Below are 17165 nucleotides of genomic sequence, written 5' to 3'. Positions count from 1 at the left end.
AAGCAGCTTTGTCATGCTGGCCACATGACCCGGAAGCCGTCTGCAGACAAATCCCGGCTCCCTCGGCCTATAGAGCGAGATGAGCGCCGCAACCCCAGAGTCGGACACGACTGGACCTGATGGTCAGGGGCCCCTTTACCTTTATTAATTACAATCATTATTACTTCTTATTCCCCCCTTCATCATAGAACAATTTAAAATTCAGTATTAAAAATAGTTTAAAGCAAACAACAACCACAAGAATAGGGTGGGTCTTGAAAATATATTATCTTAGGTTTTAGAGATGCATCTTCAGCATACAATGAAATCTATACATTGAAGGTGCCACACACTTCTGTTTTTGCATAGGATACATTTGATACATGCACATTTTTATATTTTGAAGTGTGCAGCTTGAACAACATGCATGTATAGATAAAACGAATGCAATTTGTGAAATGGCCCTGCTATAAACAGAAGGGGGTGGTGGTACTGGGGAGCCCAAGTCAGCTAAGCTTTTTGCAGATGTCTGGGGATGAGAGCAATTTCCAATATCTAACGGGAATTCCTCTTCCGGTCTACACTGTCCTGTGGTTGTTTATTTTTTATTTTAAACGCACAAAATGCCTCTGGGCAGGCATGCATAATTAAACCCCGTATAGTGAATAATTCAAATAAAATATAGAACGAGGAGATTAAATCCATTAAAAGTTAAAATTACATAGTTTTAATTTTCCAATGTCCTCTTGAGGCTGTTCCATCCACTTCCCTTCTGACAGCTTGTCTAAGCCGATTGCAATCTCATGTCCCAGGCTGAGGTGCAGACCTCTGGATCGGAGGAAAAGCGATGAGGAAACAAGGCTCCGCTGAACAAGGGGGTCCTCGTGATGATGCTCCAGGTCCTCTGCAGTTTGACTAGCCATTAAATTGGGGGGGGCACTGGTGACATTTCCTACCCACCCCAGGGGCTCTCATACTTCTACCTCCAGGGCCCGCTTGAGATGGCTGGAAATTCCTAAGGCCCACCTGTCACAAAATGGTGGTGTGAGGGCAGAGCTAGTCACAAAATGGTGGCTGATGGAGGCCATGTTTGGCATAACCAGCTGGGAATGACTGATATTTTCTCGTGAAAGTGGCCTAAGATCCCCTGGTTTTACCTGTGAGAAACACAGTTTTACACCTGAGATATGAGATGAAATGTTTGGCTGTTTGGATCATTGCTAGTGCATGTACAAATAAACATTTGCTAATGAATCTGCGACGGATGCAGATCGTACTGCCGTCACTGTATGCACATTCAGGAGTGGCCTGAATAGTTGAAGGTGAATCCTGTAGGATATTGATAAAAAGAAGCAGACTCCCTCTGAATGTGGTGGCCTCTCCATCATTGGAGGTCTCTAAACAGAGGTAAGGTGGCCATCTGTCAGGGATGCTTTGGCTAAAATTCCTACATTCCAGGGGCCCTTTGGGGTCCCTTCCATCCTTTCAGATTGACGGTTCTAACCATGGCCATCCTTTTGGGCATTCGGTTCAGATGTAAAAGTTCCGAATGCAGTAGGAGCAATGGCTAGAGGTGGGCCAACTCACCAATTTTATTTGCATCAATGCTGCCAGGGCATACCTTCAATAGATTATCATACTTTGCTTAAGAGGGCCACATTCCCTTCTGGGGGCTACCTGACTGGCGAGTTGGACAAGAGACAAAAGTAAGGGGAGCAAGTTGGGGGGGGGGGTTGTTTACCTTAGTAGGGTAGTTTTACACACACAAACACACACACGGCATTATCAGAATTCAAGGACACATTCAAGCCAGGCCGAAACCCTCAAGGACTGGGCTGGTAAGGGAGAAGGGTTTTTCTTGTTGTTACGGTTTTCTCTGGGGAAGGATTATGGTGTGGCAAGAATCCCGAGGGCCAAACAGAGCAGCTTAGCAAGATGCGTTCGGCCCATGGGGCTGTTTCCTGTCCACGTCCTAAGAGATCAAACCTCTCCATGTACAGTGGTACCTCGGTTTAAGTACACAATTGGTTCCAGAAGTCTGTATTTAACCTGAAGTGTACTTAACCTGAAGTGAACTTTCCCATTGAAAGTAATGGAAAGTGGATTAATCCGTTCCAGATGGTCCGCGGAGTACTTAAACTGAAGCGTACTTAACCTGAAGTGAACTTTTCCATTAAAAGTAATGGAAAGTGGATTAATCTGTTCCAGACAGGTTCGCAGAGTATTCAACCTGAAGCGTACTTAACCCGAAGTTTGAGTGTAATTGGTTCTGGAAGTTCGTACTTAACCTGAAGCAAACTTTCCCATTGAAAGTAATGGAAAGTGGATTAATCCGTTCCAGACGGGTCCGCGGCGTACTTAAACTGAAAGTACTCAAAGCGGAGTGTACTTAAACCAAGGTATGACTGTACATCCTTCCATTGCAGTTACGAGGACGCTGTAGCCTGTTCTTTAAACTGCAAGTAAAATATTATAATTGTGTTACAAATCTTGTTATAAAACTTGTTTCAAAAAATCCGCACTAACCCGCAAGCGGACTGTTTGAGGTGAAGTGAGGAGAGTGTTTGCTGATCCCGAAATTTTGGCTCTGTTGATACATGGGTCCATGTACAAAAACAAGGCTTCTAGGTGGTGCGCAGAAACATCTTAACTACAACGCTTCACATCGTCGGGCAACTCCTGGTGTTGCAGCAGGACAATCGCTGACACTTTCCCTGGCCCTCTTTAAACAAAACAATAATAATAATAATAATAATAATAATAATAATAATAATAATATATTATTATTATTATTATTATTATTATTATTATTATTATTATTATTTATACCCCACCCATCTGGCAGGGTTTCTCCAGCCACTCTGGGCAGCTTTCAACAAAAGATTAAAAATACATTAAAACATCAGACATTAAAAACTTCCCTAAACAAGGCTGCTTTTAGATGTCTTCTAAACGTCATATACTGTAGTCATTTATTTCCTTGACATCTTATGGGGGGGGGCATTCCACAGGGCAGGTGCCACTACCAAGAAGGCCCTCTGTCTGGTTCCCTGTAACCTCACTTCTCGCAGGGAGGGAACCAGCGGAAGACCCTCGGAGCTGGATCTCAGTGTCCAGGCTGAACGATGAGGGTGGAGACGCTCCTTCAGGTATACTGGGCCGAGGCCGTTTAGGACTTTAAAGGTCAGCACCAACACTTTGAATTGTGCTTGGAAACGTACTGGGAGCCAAAACAAAATAAAGCTCTGATCCCGTGCTCTGAACTGTATGGGATGTAGTCATTTAAATTTCCCACAATGCCCCTGACACAGCTGTGCTCTGGGGCATTGTGGGTTTTTTTTTAAATGGCAGCTATCCCTGTCTACGTTCCTCTTCAAGGCAAGCCTGTCAGCAGCAACTAACAGAGGAAGGAGCCCACTCAATAATTTAATAATAATTTAATAATAATAATAATTTATACCCCACCCATCTGGAGGCAGCCCTGGACAGAATAGTACCGAGTCACTGAACTCAGGAGACACATAAACAATAGATGCATATTTTTTATTCACATGGAAAAGCTGAAGCAAGCCATTATAGTATACATTTTTACAAAGGATTTTGGGCGGAAAAAAACCAACCCCCATACAAAGCAAGATGATCAGAAAATATGGTTCCTTATGAAATGCCGTTATTACATACACTATCAAACCATTATGAAAGTTTTATTTTTGTTTGGCAACAGTTTTATCAACAGTTCTATCAACCTTAAAAATGGTTCCCTTCCAAAAAAAGAAAGAAAGAAAGCACAAGATTCATGCAGCATGTATAGAAAGAATCCTGAGAGTTTGCCTTCCTTAGAAAAAACTGTAAAAAGATATATCTGCCTTTAAAAGTTCATAAAATGCAAATGCTATATTTATTGTCAAAACTATACAAAAATATGGACCTAACTTAATATTTACTTTAAAAAAGAAAAAAGACCTTTTTATTAAAACCTCATTTCCTTGCGATTTTGGTAATAAACTTAATTCCTGCTCTCGGAAAGAGAAAGAGAGAGGGGGAGAAAGCCACAGTGTTGTTTACAGATTTTCTCAGGTTAGATTACATTAAGGCAGGCATTGGCAACTTCAAATCAAAGAGGCCAGATTAACCACCTGGCACCCCATGCCATGTGTGGTAGGGTCATCATTTGGGGGTTAGAGGCAGCTTTTCCAATGAAAAGCCTTACTCTGATGGATACAACATGTAGGGCCTTATGATGCCAGCCCCCTGGGTCAATAAATCCTAGAAAAAAGGGGATCTGTGATGAATGAGGTCCATTATCAAAGTGAGGGCCAAACTACACATTATGCAAAAGAAAAATCTGCATTAATGACCCAGTAGCTGCTTCCCCCCCCCACTCAAAGCCACCTTAGGCAATTCCCAGCACTTAACCCACATCCACCCGCTGCTTTTCTAGCTCCTCCCCAGAGAGGAATTGCCCTTTAAAAAGCAGCAGGTAGGGAAGGGGTTAAGCACCTTCCCCTGTGGCTGCCTCTCTGCTGAAAACTACCCAATCCCAAAGTGGCTTTGATTAGGAAAACGCTGTTGCTGTTTTAATGCAGCTGTTTAATGCGTGTTATAAGGCATAGGTTGGCCCTTGCTTACCAAGGCTCTTCCCACTCACGTGCTTTAACGCTTCCCAAGAACGTCCCAAATGGGCCATTCTAGAGTAAGTGGTTTTAGGCTAAGTTGATTAACTGAGTTTTCAGCCCATTGATCAGATAATGGGCTAAAAACCACGTACACTTGAATAACAAATTAAAAACAGTGGTTTCAAAGCAGGGGGAAGTGTACGTCCATTGAAAAATTGCGCACATGTGTGTTGCAGCTTGGAAAGAGGAATTCCTGCCTTCTTGAATGAGAGAACAGGGAGCACTCTCTCCCCTGTGAGGGTGTCTGCCATACTCATCTTTTGCCAAGTATCTGTATTCAAAAGAAGTTTAAACAGCATTTACAAATCTTCCCTTTGATGAATCAGGAGGCACCTTTTTAATCAATTGCAAGGTTTTTAATCGATTGTCCCAACCGACTAAGCAACCAAACAGTTCAGCCCTACTATTTGTATACAAAACGTGGAATTAAAAACATGTTCCTCGTGATCTGCAAAAGGAAGAGTACAAAAAAATGAATACAAACCAGACTATTTGGAATTTCATAATACACCTTTCCAATAGATAAATGTTCATAAAAATATCTCGAATCCTAAACCATGAAAAAGCAATTATAATACAATTATCTTTTGTTGTTGTTGTTCTGCTACATAAACCAGCTTTTCCATGAAACAAGGAGGCAAATTCAGGTATGAAAACATAATTTACTTATTGCTTTTGCTACAATTTTTGTTTTTTACATATAGTCATAAATTACACTATACAGTATAAAATATTTCATAGGAATACATTTTATGGTCTGTTTAGGTTTGCTGGTTTCAATTCTAGCAACAAATACAAAATTGAAAAAACAAGTCAACGATGAACAGTAAAGGCACTTCCGCTTTGCAAATAGAGTTGGTTCCTAATAGACTTTTTTTCTGCTTTCCTCTATTAGAAAATCAGGTTGATCTTTGTACATTTCATAGGTTGCTGAGGCACCGTAAAGGTTTAGAACATTCTAATTCCTCCAGGCTCCGAGAACATTCTTTGTCGCGTTAAGTCTTCATGTTTCCACCTCCGCTTTCCAATACTTCAACCACCACCACCGCCGCCCATCTTTTGAAAGTTTGGCTCCACCTGCTCACGTCCCTTTGCAGACCCACCTTCAAACTTCCACTTCCCGCGCTCCATCCTGGGTGTCACAGATCACCCCAATGTCGAAGCAGGTGACTATCATGACGTGCGACTTGCACAGATTCACACACTGCTCCAGGTCCTCAGTCACTTGTTCCAATGCCTCCAGGTAATCTTGCGACTCCTTGTCGAGATCAGGGTCAACCTCAACTGTTAGCATAAAGAGATAAGCAGAAGTGGCTTTGTTATCCAAACAGCAGTCTCTCTCGGAATCAACACTGTTGAAGCTGTTTGCCTGCAAATGCCACAGGCAAGCAGCAGTTGCATGATGCTGCCCTCAAGCAATGCTCCCCACACTGTGTCTTACCACACAATTGCATCAGGAGTTTGCAGAGTCTGGCGCTAGCCTCTCTTGCGTATCCTGGCCACCCTCTTCCACTATTTTTATGGTGGAAGGAGGGCTTCTGTCCAATGGACAGTGGCAACAACTATGTCCTGACCTTGTTGTTCAGAGGAATAGCCACTCCAATAAGACAGGATTGTCTGTGTAGGGGATATTGTTGTTTTGTTTGACAACCACTGTTCTGTTAGCAAGCAACTGGTTAAGGAAATGCACCCAACTTCTAACCAATTTAGAAATCCCAGTTCCTGAGAATCGCTAGAGGGGAGTGTCCTGGTGCCCTCAGTTCCTGCTTTCAGGATTCCCACAGGCATTTGGGTTGACCACTGCAAGAACAAGATGCAGAGTCCAGCCACTGGCCCGATTTGTCAGGCTCGTCTAATATTCTTAAGAGCTTCTATCAACTCACGCAAAAACATGCCGGGGGGGACAGGGACGGACACATCCATTTGTCACAGTGAAAACCCAGTTCCATCCTAAAGTCCACACTGGCTCTGGTGCATGTTAGGGACACAGGAAGCTACACAGACTCAGGCTACTGGTCTATTTAGCTCAGCACTGCCTATTATCGTTTATTTTATTTATTTACTGAAGTGTTCCATGATCCACACTTTTCATGAGACCATATCAAGGTGGCATGCAGCACTTACAAAGTTATAGTACAATTCAGTCAAAACGTTCATAACTGGGGGGGGGAGGTAAAGGTAAAGGGGCCCCTGACCATCAGGTCCAGTAGTGTCCGACTCTGGAGTTGCGGCGCTCATCTCGTGTTATTGGCCGAGGGAGCCGGCGTACAGCTTCCAGGTCATGTGGCCAGCATGAGAAAGCTGCTTCTGGCGAACCAGAGCAGCGCACGGAAACGCCGTTTACCTTCCCGCCGGAGCGGTCCCTATTTATCTATTTGCACTTTGATGTGTTTTCGAAATGCTAGGTGGGCAGGAGCTGGGACCGAGCAACGGGAGCTCACCCCGTCGCGGGGATTCGAACCGCCGACCTTCTGATCAGCAAGCCCAAGACTCTGTGGTTTAACCCACAGTGCCACCTGGGTCCCTAACTGGGGGGGAAGCACCATTAAAACCATCAATAAATACTGATTGGTTACAAAGCGAAAATCATATCACAAAGCCACAAACTTGATGCAGAAATGGGGTGAACTGAACTTACGACTGGGAAAATGAGAAACCAGAAGAAACTGGCAAGATTTGCCCACCCCTAGTCTGTATTTCTGCACCATCTACGCACAGAATCTTTATCGCGACTTGCTGGGTAATACTTACATTCTCCTTTCCACTTGCTTGGGTCCAACATCAACCTACACTTCGTTTCCTCCAACTCATCTTTCAAGAACTCATGCTTTGCTTTCACTTCTCTAATCCGCTGGTGGCGCCTCTCCAGGATTTTCAGCTTGGTATTAAAATATATCAGGCCCTTTGGGGGAGATGAAAATTACCGATTTGTTAATTTCGCTGGCCATCTGCCTGCTACTCTCCACAAAAAAAAAACAACCCACAAAAACCTATTGCCCTTATCATTCAGCTTCAACCACTGTTGTGCAGCACAAGCACGGAACATTAAACAGCAGAAGGGTTTTCTCCCTCCCTGCTACCCTTGCTGGAAGTGGACTTCCATGGATGCTAATCTAATAAAAGCAACATGCTATATGAGCACTTAAAGCATTTACTGCCACTCTCCCAGCTAATGTACTTCCCTACGAAACTCTTAAATTCCAGCAGTTACAGAAATGGTTTCCTCAATACTGCAAAAGAGTAAATATGTTTTAGTAAGGGAAAGGAAGGCTGCAAAATAAGCCATGATGCCTAAGAAATCTCTGCTGGAAGCATATCGCACAGCGTGAGATTGGTGATGCCGAGTGCTCAACTTCTATTTGATGCCAGTTGGGCCTTTGTCACATTGGGGACACCTAAGCACCTATTGGTGCTAGAGGAGACTCTGGGGGTGCCATGGACTGCAAGAAGATCAAACCTATCCATTCTGAATGAAATCAGCCCTGAGTGCATAGCTGTCAACTTTTCCCTTTCCTCACGAGGAATCCTATTCGGAATAAGGGAATTTCCCTTAAAAAAGGGGGGGAAGTTGACAGCTATGCCTGAGTGCTCTCTGGAAGGACAGATCCTGAAACTGAGGCTTCAATACTTTGGCCACCTAATGAGAAGAGAAGACTCCCTGGAAAAGACCCTGATGCTGGGAAAGATTGAGGGCACAAGGAGAAGGGGACGACAGAGGATGAGATGGTTGGACAGTGTTCTCAAAGCTACCAACATGAGTCTGACCAAACTGCAGGAGGCAGTGGAAGACAGGAGTGCCTGGCGTGCTCTGGTCTATGGGGTCACGAAGAGTCGGACATGACTAAACAACAACAACAAGCACTGCCCAGTGATCAAGTTGGGATCTAAGGGCTCAGGCTGGACCTTAAGGAACCCTGGACTCAAGTTTTTCAGGGCTTTGTATTCCAACACAAGCGCCTTGAACCCAGCCCAGTAATATATTGCCATGCAAAGGAGGACTGGGCTAGAATATCTGCAAGGGAGGGGGAGGATGTTCATGTGCTTGCTTAACCCTTCCCACACACACACACACCTTGTTTCCTCCATAGCATCTTACCCCAGGTGCTTTTTCTCCATTTGATTGGGAAACGCAGATTCATATCTGAATGTGGGGATGGGATTGGGAGGAGGGAAGTGTTGCAGAAGAAAAGTGGGTGGGAAGGGCTGAGACTCACATAAACACACCCCTGATTTGGCTTCTCCAGGAGAAATGCACCATGTTGCTATGCGCACACACTCTTCCTGCCTACATCTTCTTTGATGCAAATGCTCCCCACTTTGTACCCACCCTAAGGGTTCTCTCTTTTTGCTGTTGTTTTAACAGACTGCAAGCCTGAGATTAGAGAGTCTCTCTCTCTCTAAGTGATCTGTAAGAACAATAACGGTTGGGAAAAGCTAAATTACATCAGGTTATATCCAATACTTAAAGCTATGGTTTTTCCCAGTAGTGATGTATGGAAGTGAGAGCTGGACCATAAAGAAGGCTGATCGCCGAAGAATTGATGCTTTTGAATTATGGTGCTGGAGGAGACTCTTGAGAGTCCCATGGACTGCAAGAAGATCAAACCTATCCATTCTTAAGGAAATCAGCCCTGAGTGCTCCCTGGAAGGACAGATCGTGAAGCTGAGGCTCCAATACTTTGGCCACCTCATGAGAAGAGAAGAATCCTTGGAAAAGACCCTGATGTTGGGAAAGATTGAGGGCACTAGGAGAAGGGGACGTCAGAGGACAAGATGGCTGGACAGTGTTCTCGAAGCTACGAACATGAGTTTGACCAAACTGCGGGAGGCAGTGCAAGACAGGAGTGCCTGGCATGCTCTGGTCCATGGGGTCACGAAGAGTCGGACACGACTAAACGACTAAACAACAACAACATATCCAATACTACCCATACTCAAGGTAGACCCATTGAAATTTATGGACATGCCTGCTTTAGGTCCATTAATTCCCAATGGGTCTGACTCTTGAATAGAAGTGGGTTGGCTGGAACTCGTCCTCTTCGCTTGGCATTCCTTAGCAAACATGGCAATTGGAAATTCTGTTTTGGTTGTTTTGGTTGGTATAAGGAAGATCCAAAGATATGACTTACCTTTTCAACATCCTGGAAAGGCTGTTGGTAGAAGAAAAAGGAGAAGAAAAATTACCTTTTTGTTTTTTTAAAGGGGGTGAAAATGGCACCAGCATAGCTGCCAAGTTATCCCTTTTTTTAAAGGGATTTTCCCTTATGCTGAATAGGCTTCCTCGTGAGAAAGGGGAAAACTTGGCAGCTATGGGCACCAGACAAATGTCTGCAGTCCCTGTCACCAACTCGGAATTAACTGAATTGTTTTCTCAATTACAAGTAAATTAAACTCACAACATCTTGAATTTAACAGAATTCTAACCGGGATGCTTTATGCCATTAACATAAAGAGTTAATGACCCTTTGGTGAAGAAAGCCCATAAAATTTCATCAAGCAGGCAATGATTATAAAGCCTTCTCGTAACATATTAATTGATATTCTCCACTCACTCCATCAGCTACGTTAAACACAATTAATGGCAGACAGCAATTATTTCCTATGGATATGGCACCCCAACATACGATTTTTTAATATATTTTTAAAAAAAGGGATAACGGAAGCGCTTTAATTCCATTCCATTCTCCCCTAATGCGCCATGCGTGAGATTTCGAGCAACAACCCTGCCTCGAATGTTGTGTCGTTTAAATTGTCCGGAGTTACTATAAAATATGTGCTGACCTCAGTTTCCTCTTGTCTGTGCCGCTGTAATCGTTCCACGTCATCAATCTCATAAACTTTAATTTCAAATGGCTCTTTCAAAGTGCCCGGCAAAGGTGGCAGATCAACCCACTGGCCGGTGACACTCTGCTTTCTCCCCAGGGACGCAGAATCTGGAAGAGGAGCTGGAATCAGTCGACGGCGCTGGAAACCTGAGATGATTTGAGGAAAAGGGGGGGAAAGCAAAACATGGAGCTCTTTTTTTTTGCATTTTTCATCTAGTAAATCCATAAGCATTCCAAGCCAGACAAGCAGGCAGCTTACATCCACCTGCAGGCAGTTAATAGTTATAAAAATTATATTTCAGCATTGGAAGGGACTGTGAGGACCATCAAGTTCAACCCCCAACAATGTAGGAATCTTTTGCCCAACGTGGGGCTCAAATGCGTGGCCCTGAGACGAAGCATCTCCTGCTCTATAATAAATGCATTGCTATCTAGAGGAACATAGCCACGATCCCACAGAATGAAGTCCACTTGAACAAAATGGGCTCACTTCTGAGCAGCCATACATAGCATTGTGCTGTTGGGATTAGTCACCTCGACGCCCCCCCCCCCCAAAAAAACTAAAACACAGAGCAATGCCCGAATGTATAGGAGTGTCAAAGCTCTCTAAGCACTCCAAAAGTGAAGCAGTAATTTATTGACAAGAGGACAATTCCAATTGAGAAAAGGAACTGTTTGTCATTTTTTATTTTATTTTTTTAAAAGGCAAGACCTTAGAAAGCATTTCCTGGGGCAAAAGCAAATACAAATCCATCAGCCAGAAATACCTTCTCAATATGTGTGCAACCTTACACAGCTGTTAATATTGATTTGTGGGAGAGACTTAAGAGGTTGATGTGCTATGAAAAGAGAACCAGCTGCAGCCAGGTCTTTAAACTGATTGCTCTACAATGAAGCAAATTGGTCACTGAGGCCAGGAAGCACATCATGATAGATAAATATAAATACTGTACACACACACACACACCTGTGTAATATATGTGTTTGTGTGTATAAACACTGATACGAAACGGTGCCATTCACAACCATTCATGAGTTGTGAAATTGGGTACCATTGCATCAGTTCCTGCCCACTCCCATTCATTATCACAAGGAGCAAAAAGGTCCACTGTTTACTAACCTGCCAGGGGCAGGCAGAAGAAGGATGGAGAGCTCCACCTCTCTTGCTCCTTCCGTGCTTCTAAGGTGGGTGACCTTTGTTATTTTGATAATGCAATCCATTTAATTCAAAGGGCCTGACTTGACATGAACAGGAACCCAATCTCTCAGTTTTCTTAGTCTGAAATTTCTGAAAATGCTAACATTTTCACTGTCTGGTGTTTCCAATGACAATAAACATGATTAATTCAATATATAAGTCTGCACCCAATTGTAGCTCTCTGCTTACGGAAAGCCTGTTTACTCCACTGAAGGATTCTGCGCCCCTCCAAAATCACCTCCAGGTAGTTGGAGGGCCCCTTTGGGCAATTTGGGGAAGACCAATACAGTGTGAAGAGTGGAGGTGTTTAATTTGGCAATGCATAATGGACTATTGTAAATGATCTTATACTTGTAAACCATTTGAGGGGTTGGGTGGAGAAGGAAAGTTGATATTGTTATTACTGTTGTCATAACATTCATTTTTTGTTTGTTTGTTAGTACTCATAGCGAAAATGTCTGTTGCCCCCACCTGAAAAATCAAAAGCTACTTTAGCAAGACACGCTTCAGGGGGGAAAGCTACTTCAGCAAAATAAGCCCCAATGAATTGCTCTCTAACTTGGCTTGTCCACTATCAAACTAGATAATCTCTTACTCACTTCTTCCAGAAGTTGGAGGGGATGCTAGTCTAAGTAAACACTTATATGAGACGAAGCCGCTTGGAACTGATTACACTAGTGAATCTCCAATCTATTTCTAATTTCAGTTGATTGTCTAAATGCATTGTAAAACTAATGAAAGCCTTAGGTTTGTAGCTAATTAGCAGCATTAATCACAAAGTTTACTGCATTCTTTTTTTCTTGGAAAAAAAATTCTTTTATATCTCTTTCATATTCACTGGGGGACCTGCCAATCAAAGAGTTGTGCAAAGAGATGAATGAAATTCTGAAATGAAGCACGGCATCTTAAAGGAATAAAGGATTCCTCTCCAACCACACCTCAAAAACCAGAGTCTTAGATGGGGATGAAGGGCAGAAAACAGCGCATTCAGGTTGCAAAGCAAAGCTGAAGCAATCTCAGAGAGATTGTGCCCCCCCCTTAGTTAAAACAGAGTATGAGGCTCTGATCTGATTGGGACCACTGTGCATGAGGAGGAGGTTAAAGCCCCACCGCTTCCCCTACTGCGATCATGGAAAAATGAGCTCCTTGCAAAATAAACAGTGATGGGGGGACCACCTGCCTCAGGCATCAATATAACTTTTTTTTTTACAGGCTAGTAGCAAGGAAGAGAAAGGTGAAACCTGTCCTCCTGACACGTGAGGGTCCCAATCCAGACCCCCACCCCCACCTGGTGCTTGGTTCCAATTTCCTGCTTCAAGTATCACATCTGGAGTAATGCACAATGGAACCATTTAAATCCAAGGAAATGGGAATGCTCACATTAGGATAGTTGTGTGTGTGTGTGTGTGTGTGTGTGTGTGTGTGTCCAGCTCCTTTCCTTACCTGTTGATCTTTTCTTTGGGGATTTCAAACTTCTCATGCGACCAGGCGAAGACATGCCACTTTCGCTCATGGAATCGTGCGCCGAGGATGCGCTGCCGGTGGCTTCGCTGTCGCGGATCATGCTTTCGTAGCCGCTGCTGCCGCCGCTGTGGTAGAAAAGAGCCGTACGGCCCATTGCTGGGGGCAACTCCCCACTCAGGACACTGCTGTTGTCGCTCCCGTGCCCACTGCTGTAGCGCTGAGGCCGCCTTGGGGCAGTTATCTTGCTGTACGGAGACGGCAGCACTGGGACCTGCGATTTCTCGTCGCTCAGGTTAATCCCGCTGTCGTTCCCGCTGTCGGAGTCCGTCGACACCCGGAAGTGGCTCATTTTGACCGAACTGCCCGACGCCAGCTCGTTCACGCGGCTGTTGGCTGCCCTGATGGCCTGCTTGGTCCCCATGATGGTTCCTCGACCGGGTTTGCTGCTTACGCCTTGCAGAGACCGTGGCACGGCTTTCCCACTCAAGGGGATGCCGGAGGTCTTCCCAACGGACGGAGCCAACGATTTCACAGAGGAGCTCAAAGATTTGGACCCGCTCGCCGAAAGGCTGCGGCTCTTATTCCCGTTGGCCGGTGCCTTCTGGCTTGCGGCACCTTTGGCCTGGCTGTTTTTGCCAGGCAAGGGTGTGGTGAGCGATGGAGGCGACGTCAAGCCAGAAGGGACAGGGGGAACTCCAAGCCTTGGAACCATCCGGCCATTCCTGCCATTCCCAATGCTGCCATTTTCCCTACTCAGGTTGGCTTTCGATCCGACCGACGTCAGGCTGTCACACCTCTCGAGGGACATATGGCTCCCATATCGATGGACAGCTTCGTTTTTGGATGCCTTTGCCTTCAAACTCGAGGTCGCTTTGGGCAAGGAGTGGTCTGCCTTGAGGTTGCCTCTGCCGCCGCTGCTTTCGGTAGCGCACAATCCAGCTCTCAATCGCAAATCGACCTCGTCCTCGTTTTTCGATGTAGTGGCCCTAGCAAGGTCCAATCCTGAGGCCTTCCCCCCGCCATTTGGTATTCCGCCATTTTTCTGCTCAAGGCTTGATTTACGCACGGGGGGTGCTGGGGGTATTGTCCCACTTGGCCTGGGCAACATGCTGGACTTCTGCTGTAGGGTTTTCTTTTTCAGGCTTCCGGTGGCAAAAACAGTTTCACAACTTCCCCTGCTCATAGCTTCCGCAGCTGCACCGCTGCTGTGCGACACAGGAACCACACCCAGTGTTGTAGCGCCTCTCCTGAGCTGTGGCATTTTTGTGACGGCATCGGGTTTTTTAGCCGCTCCGCTGGACGTTTTGCAGGCCATTTCGCAACCATCGACAACCCTCTGTGAACAAGCAAGCATTGTCTGGGACTTTGTTGGCCTAGCTGAGCCATCTAAATGTTGGGCAGTCTTCGCCGACTGCTTCTCAGGACTAAACATGGGAGAGTTTGGAGACATCAGCGAGTCTGCTTCCAAATGATCACCTGTACGAACCAGCCAGGGGTCTTCAAACACCACACACGGTTTTTGCAGTTCCTTGCAGCTGAGGGTGTTGTTGTTGTTGTGGGTTGGGGATGAGGTAGCTTTTGTTCTCCGGGGAAGACTGGAGTGTATTGTTTCTATCACCATTGTGTTTTGAGATCTGGAAGGCTTGGCGTATGCTGGCTGGTCGGTGATGCAAAGAGCACTTTCCGCCTGAGATGCTTTGGTTACGTCGCAGTTCTGAGGACTCCTGTTGACACCTGGTGACGCTCTGATGGAAATCACGCTCTTGCTCTCCGGCTCCGAAAAGCAGAAGCCGCTGTCGTTTAGGGCGGCTTGCAAGGGAACAGGAGCGTTGGGAGAACCCGTGGCAAAGGGCTCCTCAGACTTGCTGCAGCTGTAAGAGGACTGAGCAAGAAAACCATCGCCGGACCGGCAGCCATCGCTCTCGATCGTACAGATGCTCACTTCGCTTAGCCACGAGCTGATGGAGGAACGTCTGCTACTGCTCGAGAACGGGTCCTCAGCAAAAGGCACGACGATATCAATGTTGACACCGGTGGCGCTTGCCTGGGAGGTATAAGCATCAAACTCATCATTTATGCTGCTGATGATACTAACTGGCCTGGATCCAGACGCAAGGGCCTGCAGGGAGCAGTCGCTGTTGAAGCTGATGATGCTGGAAGGCCTCCCGTTATCCAAGATCCCGCTGATGGACAACTCCTCAACCACCGTGAAGACAAGCTCATCCTCGCCGTTGAGCTCCACGGGCTGCTGCAACGTCACCGTCGTCGTCAGGATATCCCGGTCGAAGCATTTGCTTCGGAAAGATGACCGGAACCTATGGACCTCTATGCCATCTCCTTGGTGCTCTGTGTTGCTGGTTGCCGAAAATGTGCTTCCTTCAGGGTTAGATTCAGATTCGCTACCCACTTGCTTGCTCATTCCCACGGGCGGCGTCCTGACTGCGTTACTGTGGTCAAACTTCAGGTACGTTTGCTTGGTCCTCACTGGAGACTCCTGCTGCTGAGGGGGTGGGGGTGCAGGGCTGGGCAACGGCCTCTTGGCATACAAAGACTTCTCTTTTACAACCGGCTCAGCGACGGCTTGGCTTGGCTCTTGATCCTTAGCAGTATTACATGCCGGCAACTTATAGGAGTCCTCCTTCTCTCCGTCTGAGTCCGCTCTCTTGCCTTCAGGCTTGGCTTGCTGTTTGGCGTGTTCCACCTTCGCGGGAGGGGCCTTTTTCTCAGGGCAGCTGCCATTGCGCTGGAAGTAAAGGCTGTGTCCTTTTTTGGGAGGCCCCGTTTCCTGCAAGGCCGGTTTCTTAAATCCCCCAGGAGGAGACGGCGGTTTGGGTTTGGACTGTTCGCTTTCTGTACTCGCCGGGACGGTGCCGCTGCAAGACGTGCCGGGGGCTTCCCCGCAAAGGAACTTGGCAGGCTCTTCACTCCCGTCGATGCATTCCAGCCGCTCCTGCAGCTCTGCGAAAGTGTTGCACTTAAAAAGGTCTTGGTCGGAACTCTTTGCGAGGCCAGGAGTGTCCTTGTTTCTTTTCTTGTTCAGGGAAGGGATGATTGGAACAAACTCTGGGGGGCCTTCGTTATCTGTCAGCTCCCGGTCCGACAAAGCTGCGCCATTGGGACCCACGTAGATGACTGTGTCGCAGGACTGTTCGCTGCTTGAGGAATAATCAGGCTCGTTGGAAAGGTTCAGCACAGGAATGTCAGGGTCAAGAGCTACAGTCCTTGGATGAAATGGCCTCAGGTGGGGAGGTCTCCGTATGTGGCCCTCTTCACACGAGCTTTCTCCTCCAGAAGAGCTGGATGCGTACTGTCAATTGCACAAAACAATAAAATGCATTTTTTCGCATTAAATGCATTAAGTAGGGTGAGAGGCAGCTATGTCCCTCCCGCCCAGTGGCATTTGCAGTTCCACACCCCAAATCTTATGAGCAACATTTATAAATTATCACGCTGCAGAAAATTTGCTTGGCTCCCCGCAACGGATTTAGAGCACTTGGTCCATTCAAGCAACGCAGAAACTGTAGCCACCCACAACTGAAAAGGCCCTAAGCATCGTTATGCCTCAGCAGGAGCACCAACCCTGGCAACTTCTGGTTTGTTGTAGTATCCTATTGTTATTATTTATAGTCTGCCTTTTTCCCAGACCAGGACTCAAGGCAGCTTATGGATAGAATACTGAGGGAACTTCAGGGGATTTTAGAGGCAGCCTCCTGGGAGCAGAAGTGCCAGTAAAGTTTCCCATCCCTTTGAAAAGCCCTCAAATGCACCCACCTCCTGCCCTACTGCCTACAAAAGGGATGGCAAAGTTCAGTGGGGAGCATTTCATAACACCTGCATATGCAGTTCCAATATCTGATTTGCTTCTGTGCTGCTACCTTCTGAGAGTAGTGATTTTATTGCTGGGTGTAATGGGACAGTCACTGAGTTACTGCATTTTTTTAAAAAATTAAAAAAGCACTTGTTGCTTTGCAGCTTGTATCAGGCAAGTAAGATACAGTGGTGCCTCGCTTAACGAATGCCCTG

The 17165-nt window shown here is 46.0% G+C and overlaps 1 protein-coding gene across 1 annotated transcript in view; it reads right to left on the bottom strand.

The window, feature by feature from the left end:
• Positions 1-3503: 3503 nt before the first annotated feature.
• KIF26A (kinesin family member 26A) overlaps positions 3504-17165 on the bottom strand; it is a 140328-nt gene continuing 126666 nt past the window's right edge. Inside the window, exons 12-16 of the mRNA XM_035105016.3 lie at positions 13122-16449; positions 10437-10627; positions 9785-9805; positions 7407-7557; positions 3504-5939 (exon numbers count right to left, since the gene is read on the bottom strand). Coding sequence (XP_034960907.3) covers positions 5761-5939; positions 7407-7557; positions 9785-9805; positions 10437-10627; positions 13122-16449 — 3870 coding nt within the window. The 3' untranslated portion in view covers positions 3504-5760. The remainder of the gene's footprint in view (positions 5940-7406; positions 7558-9784; positions 9806-10436; positions 10628-13121; positions 16450-17165) is intronic.

Source organism: Zootoca vivipara, chromosome 1 (genome assembly GCF_965207765.1).
Source record: "Zootoca vivipara chromosome 1, rZooViv2.hap1.1, whole genome shotgun sequence".
Lineage (NCBI taxonomy): Eukaryota > Metazoa > Chordata > Lepidosauria > Squamata > Lacertidae > Zootoca > Zootoca vivipara.
Note: the sequence above shows the minus strand (reverse complement) of the source record. Positions and strands in the feature narration are given on the sequence as shown.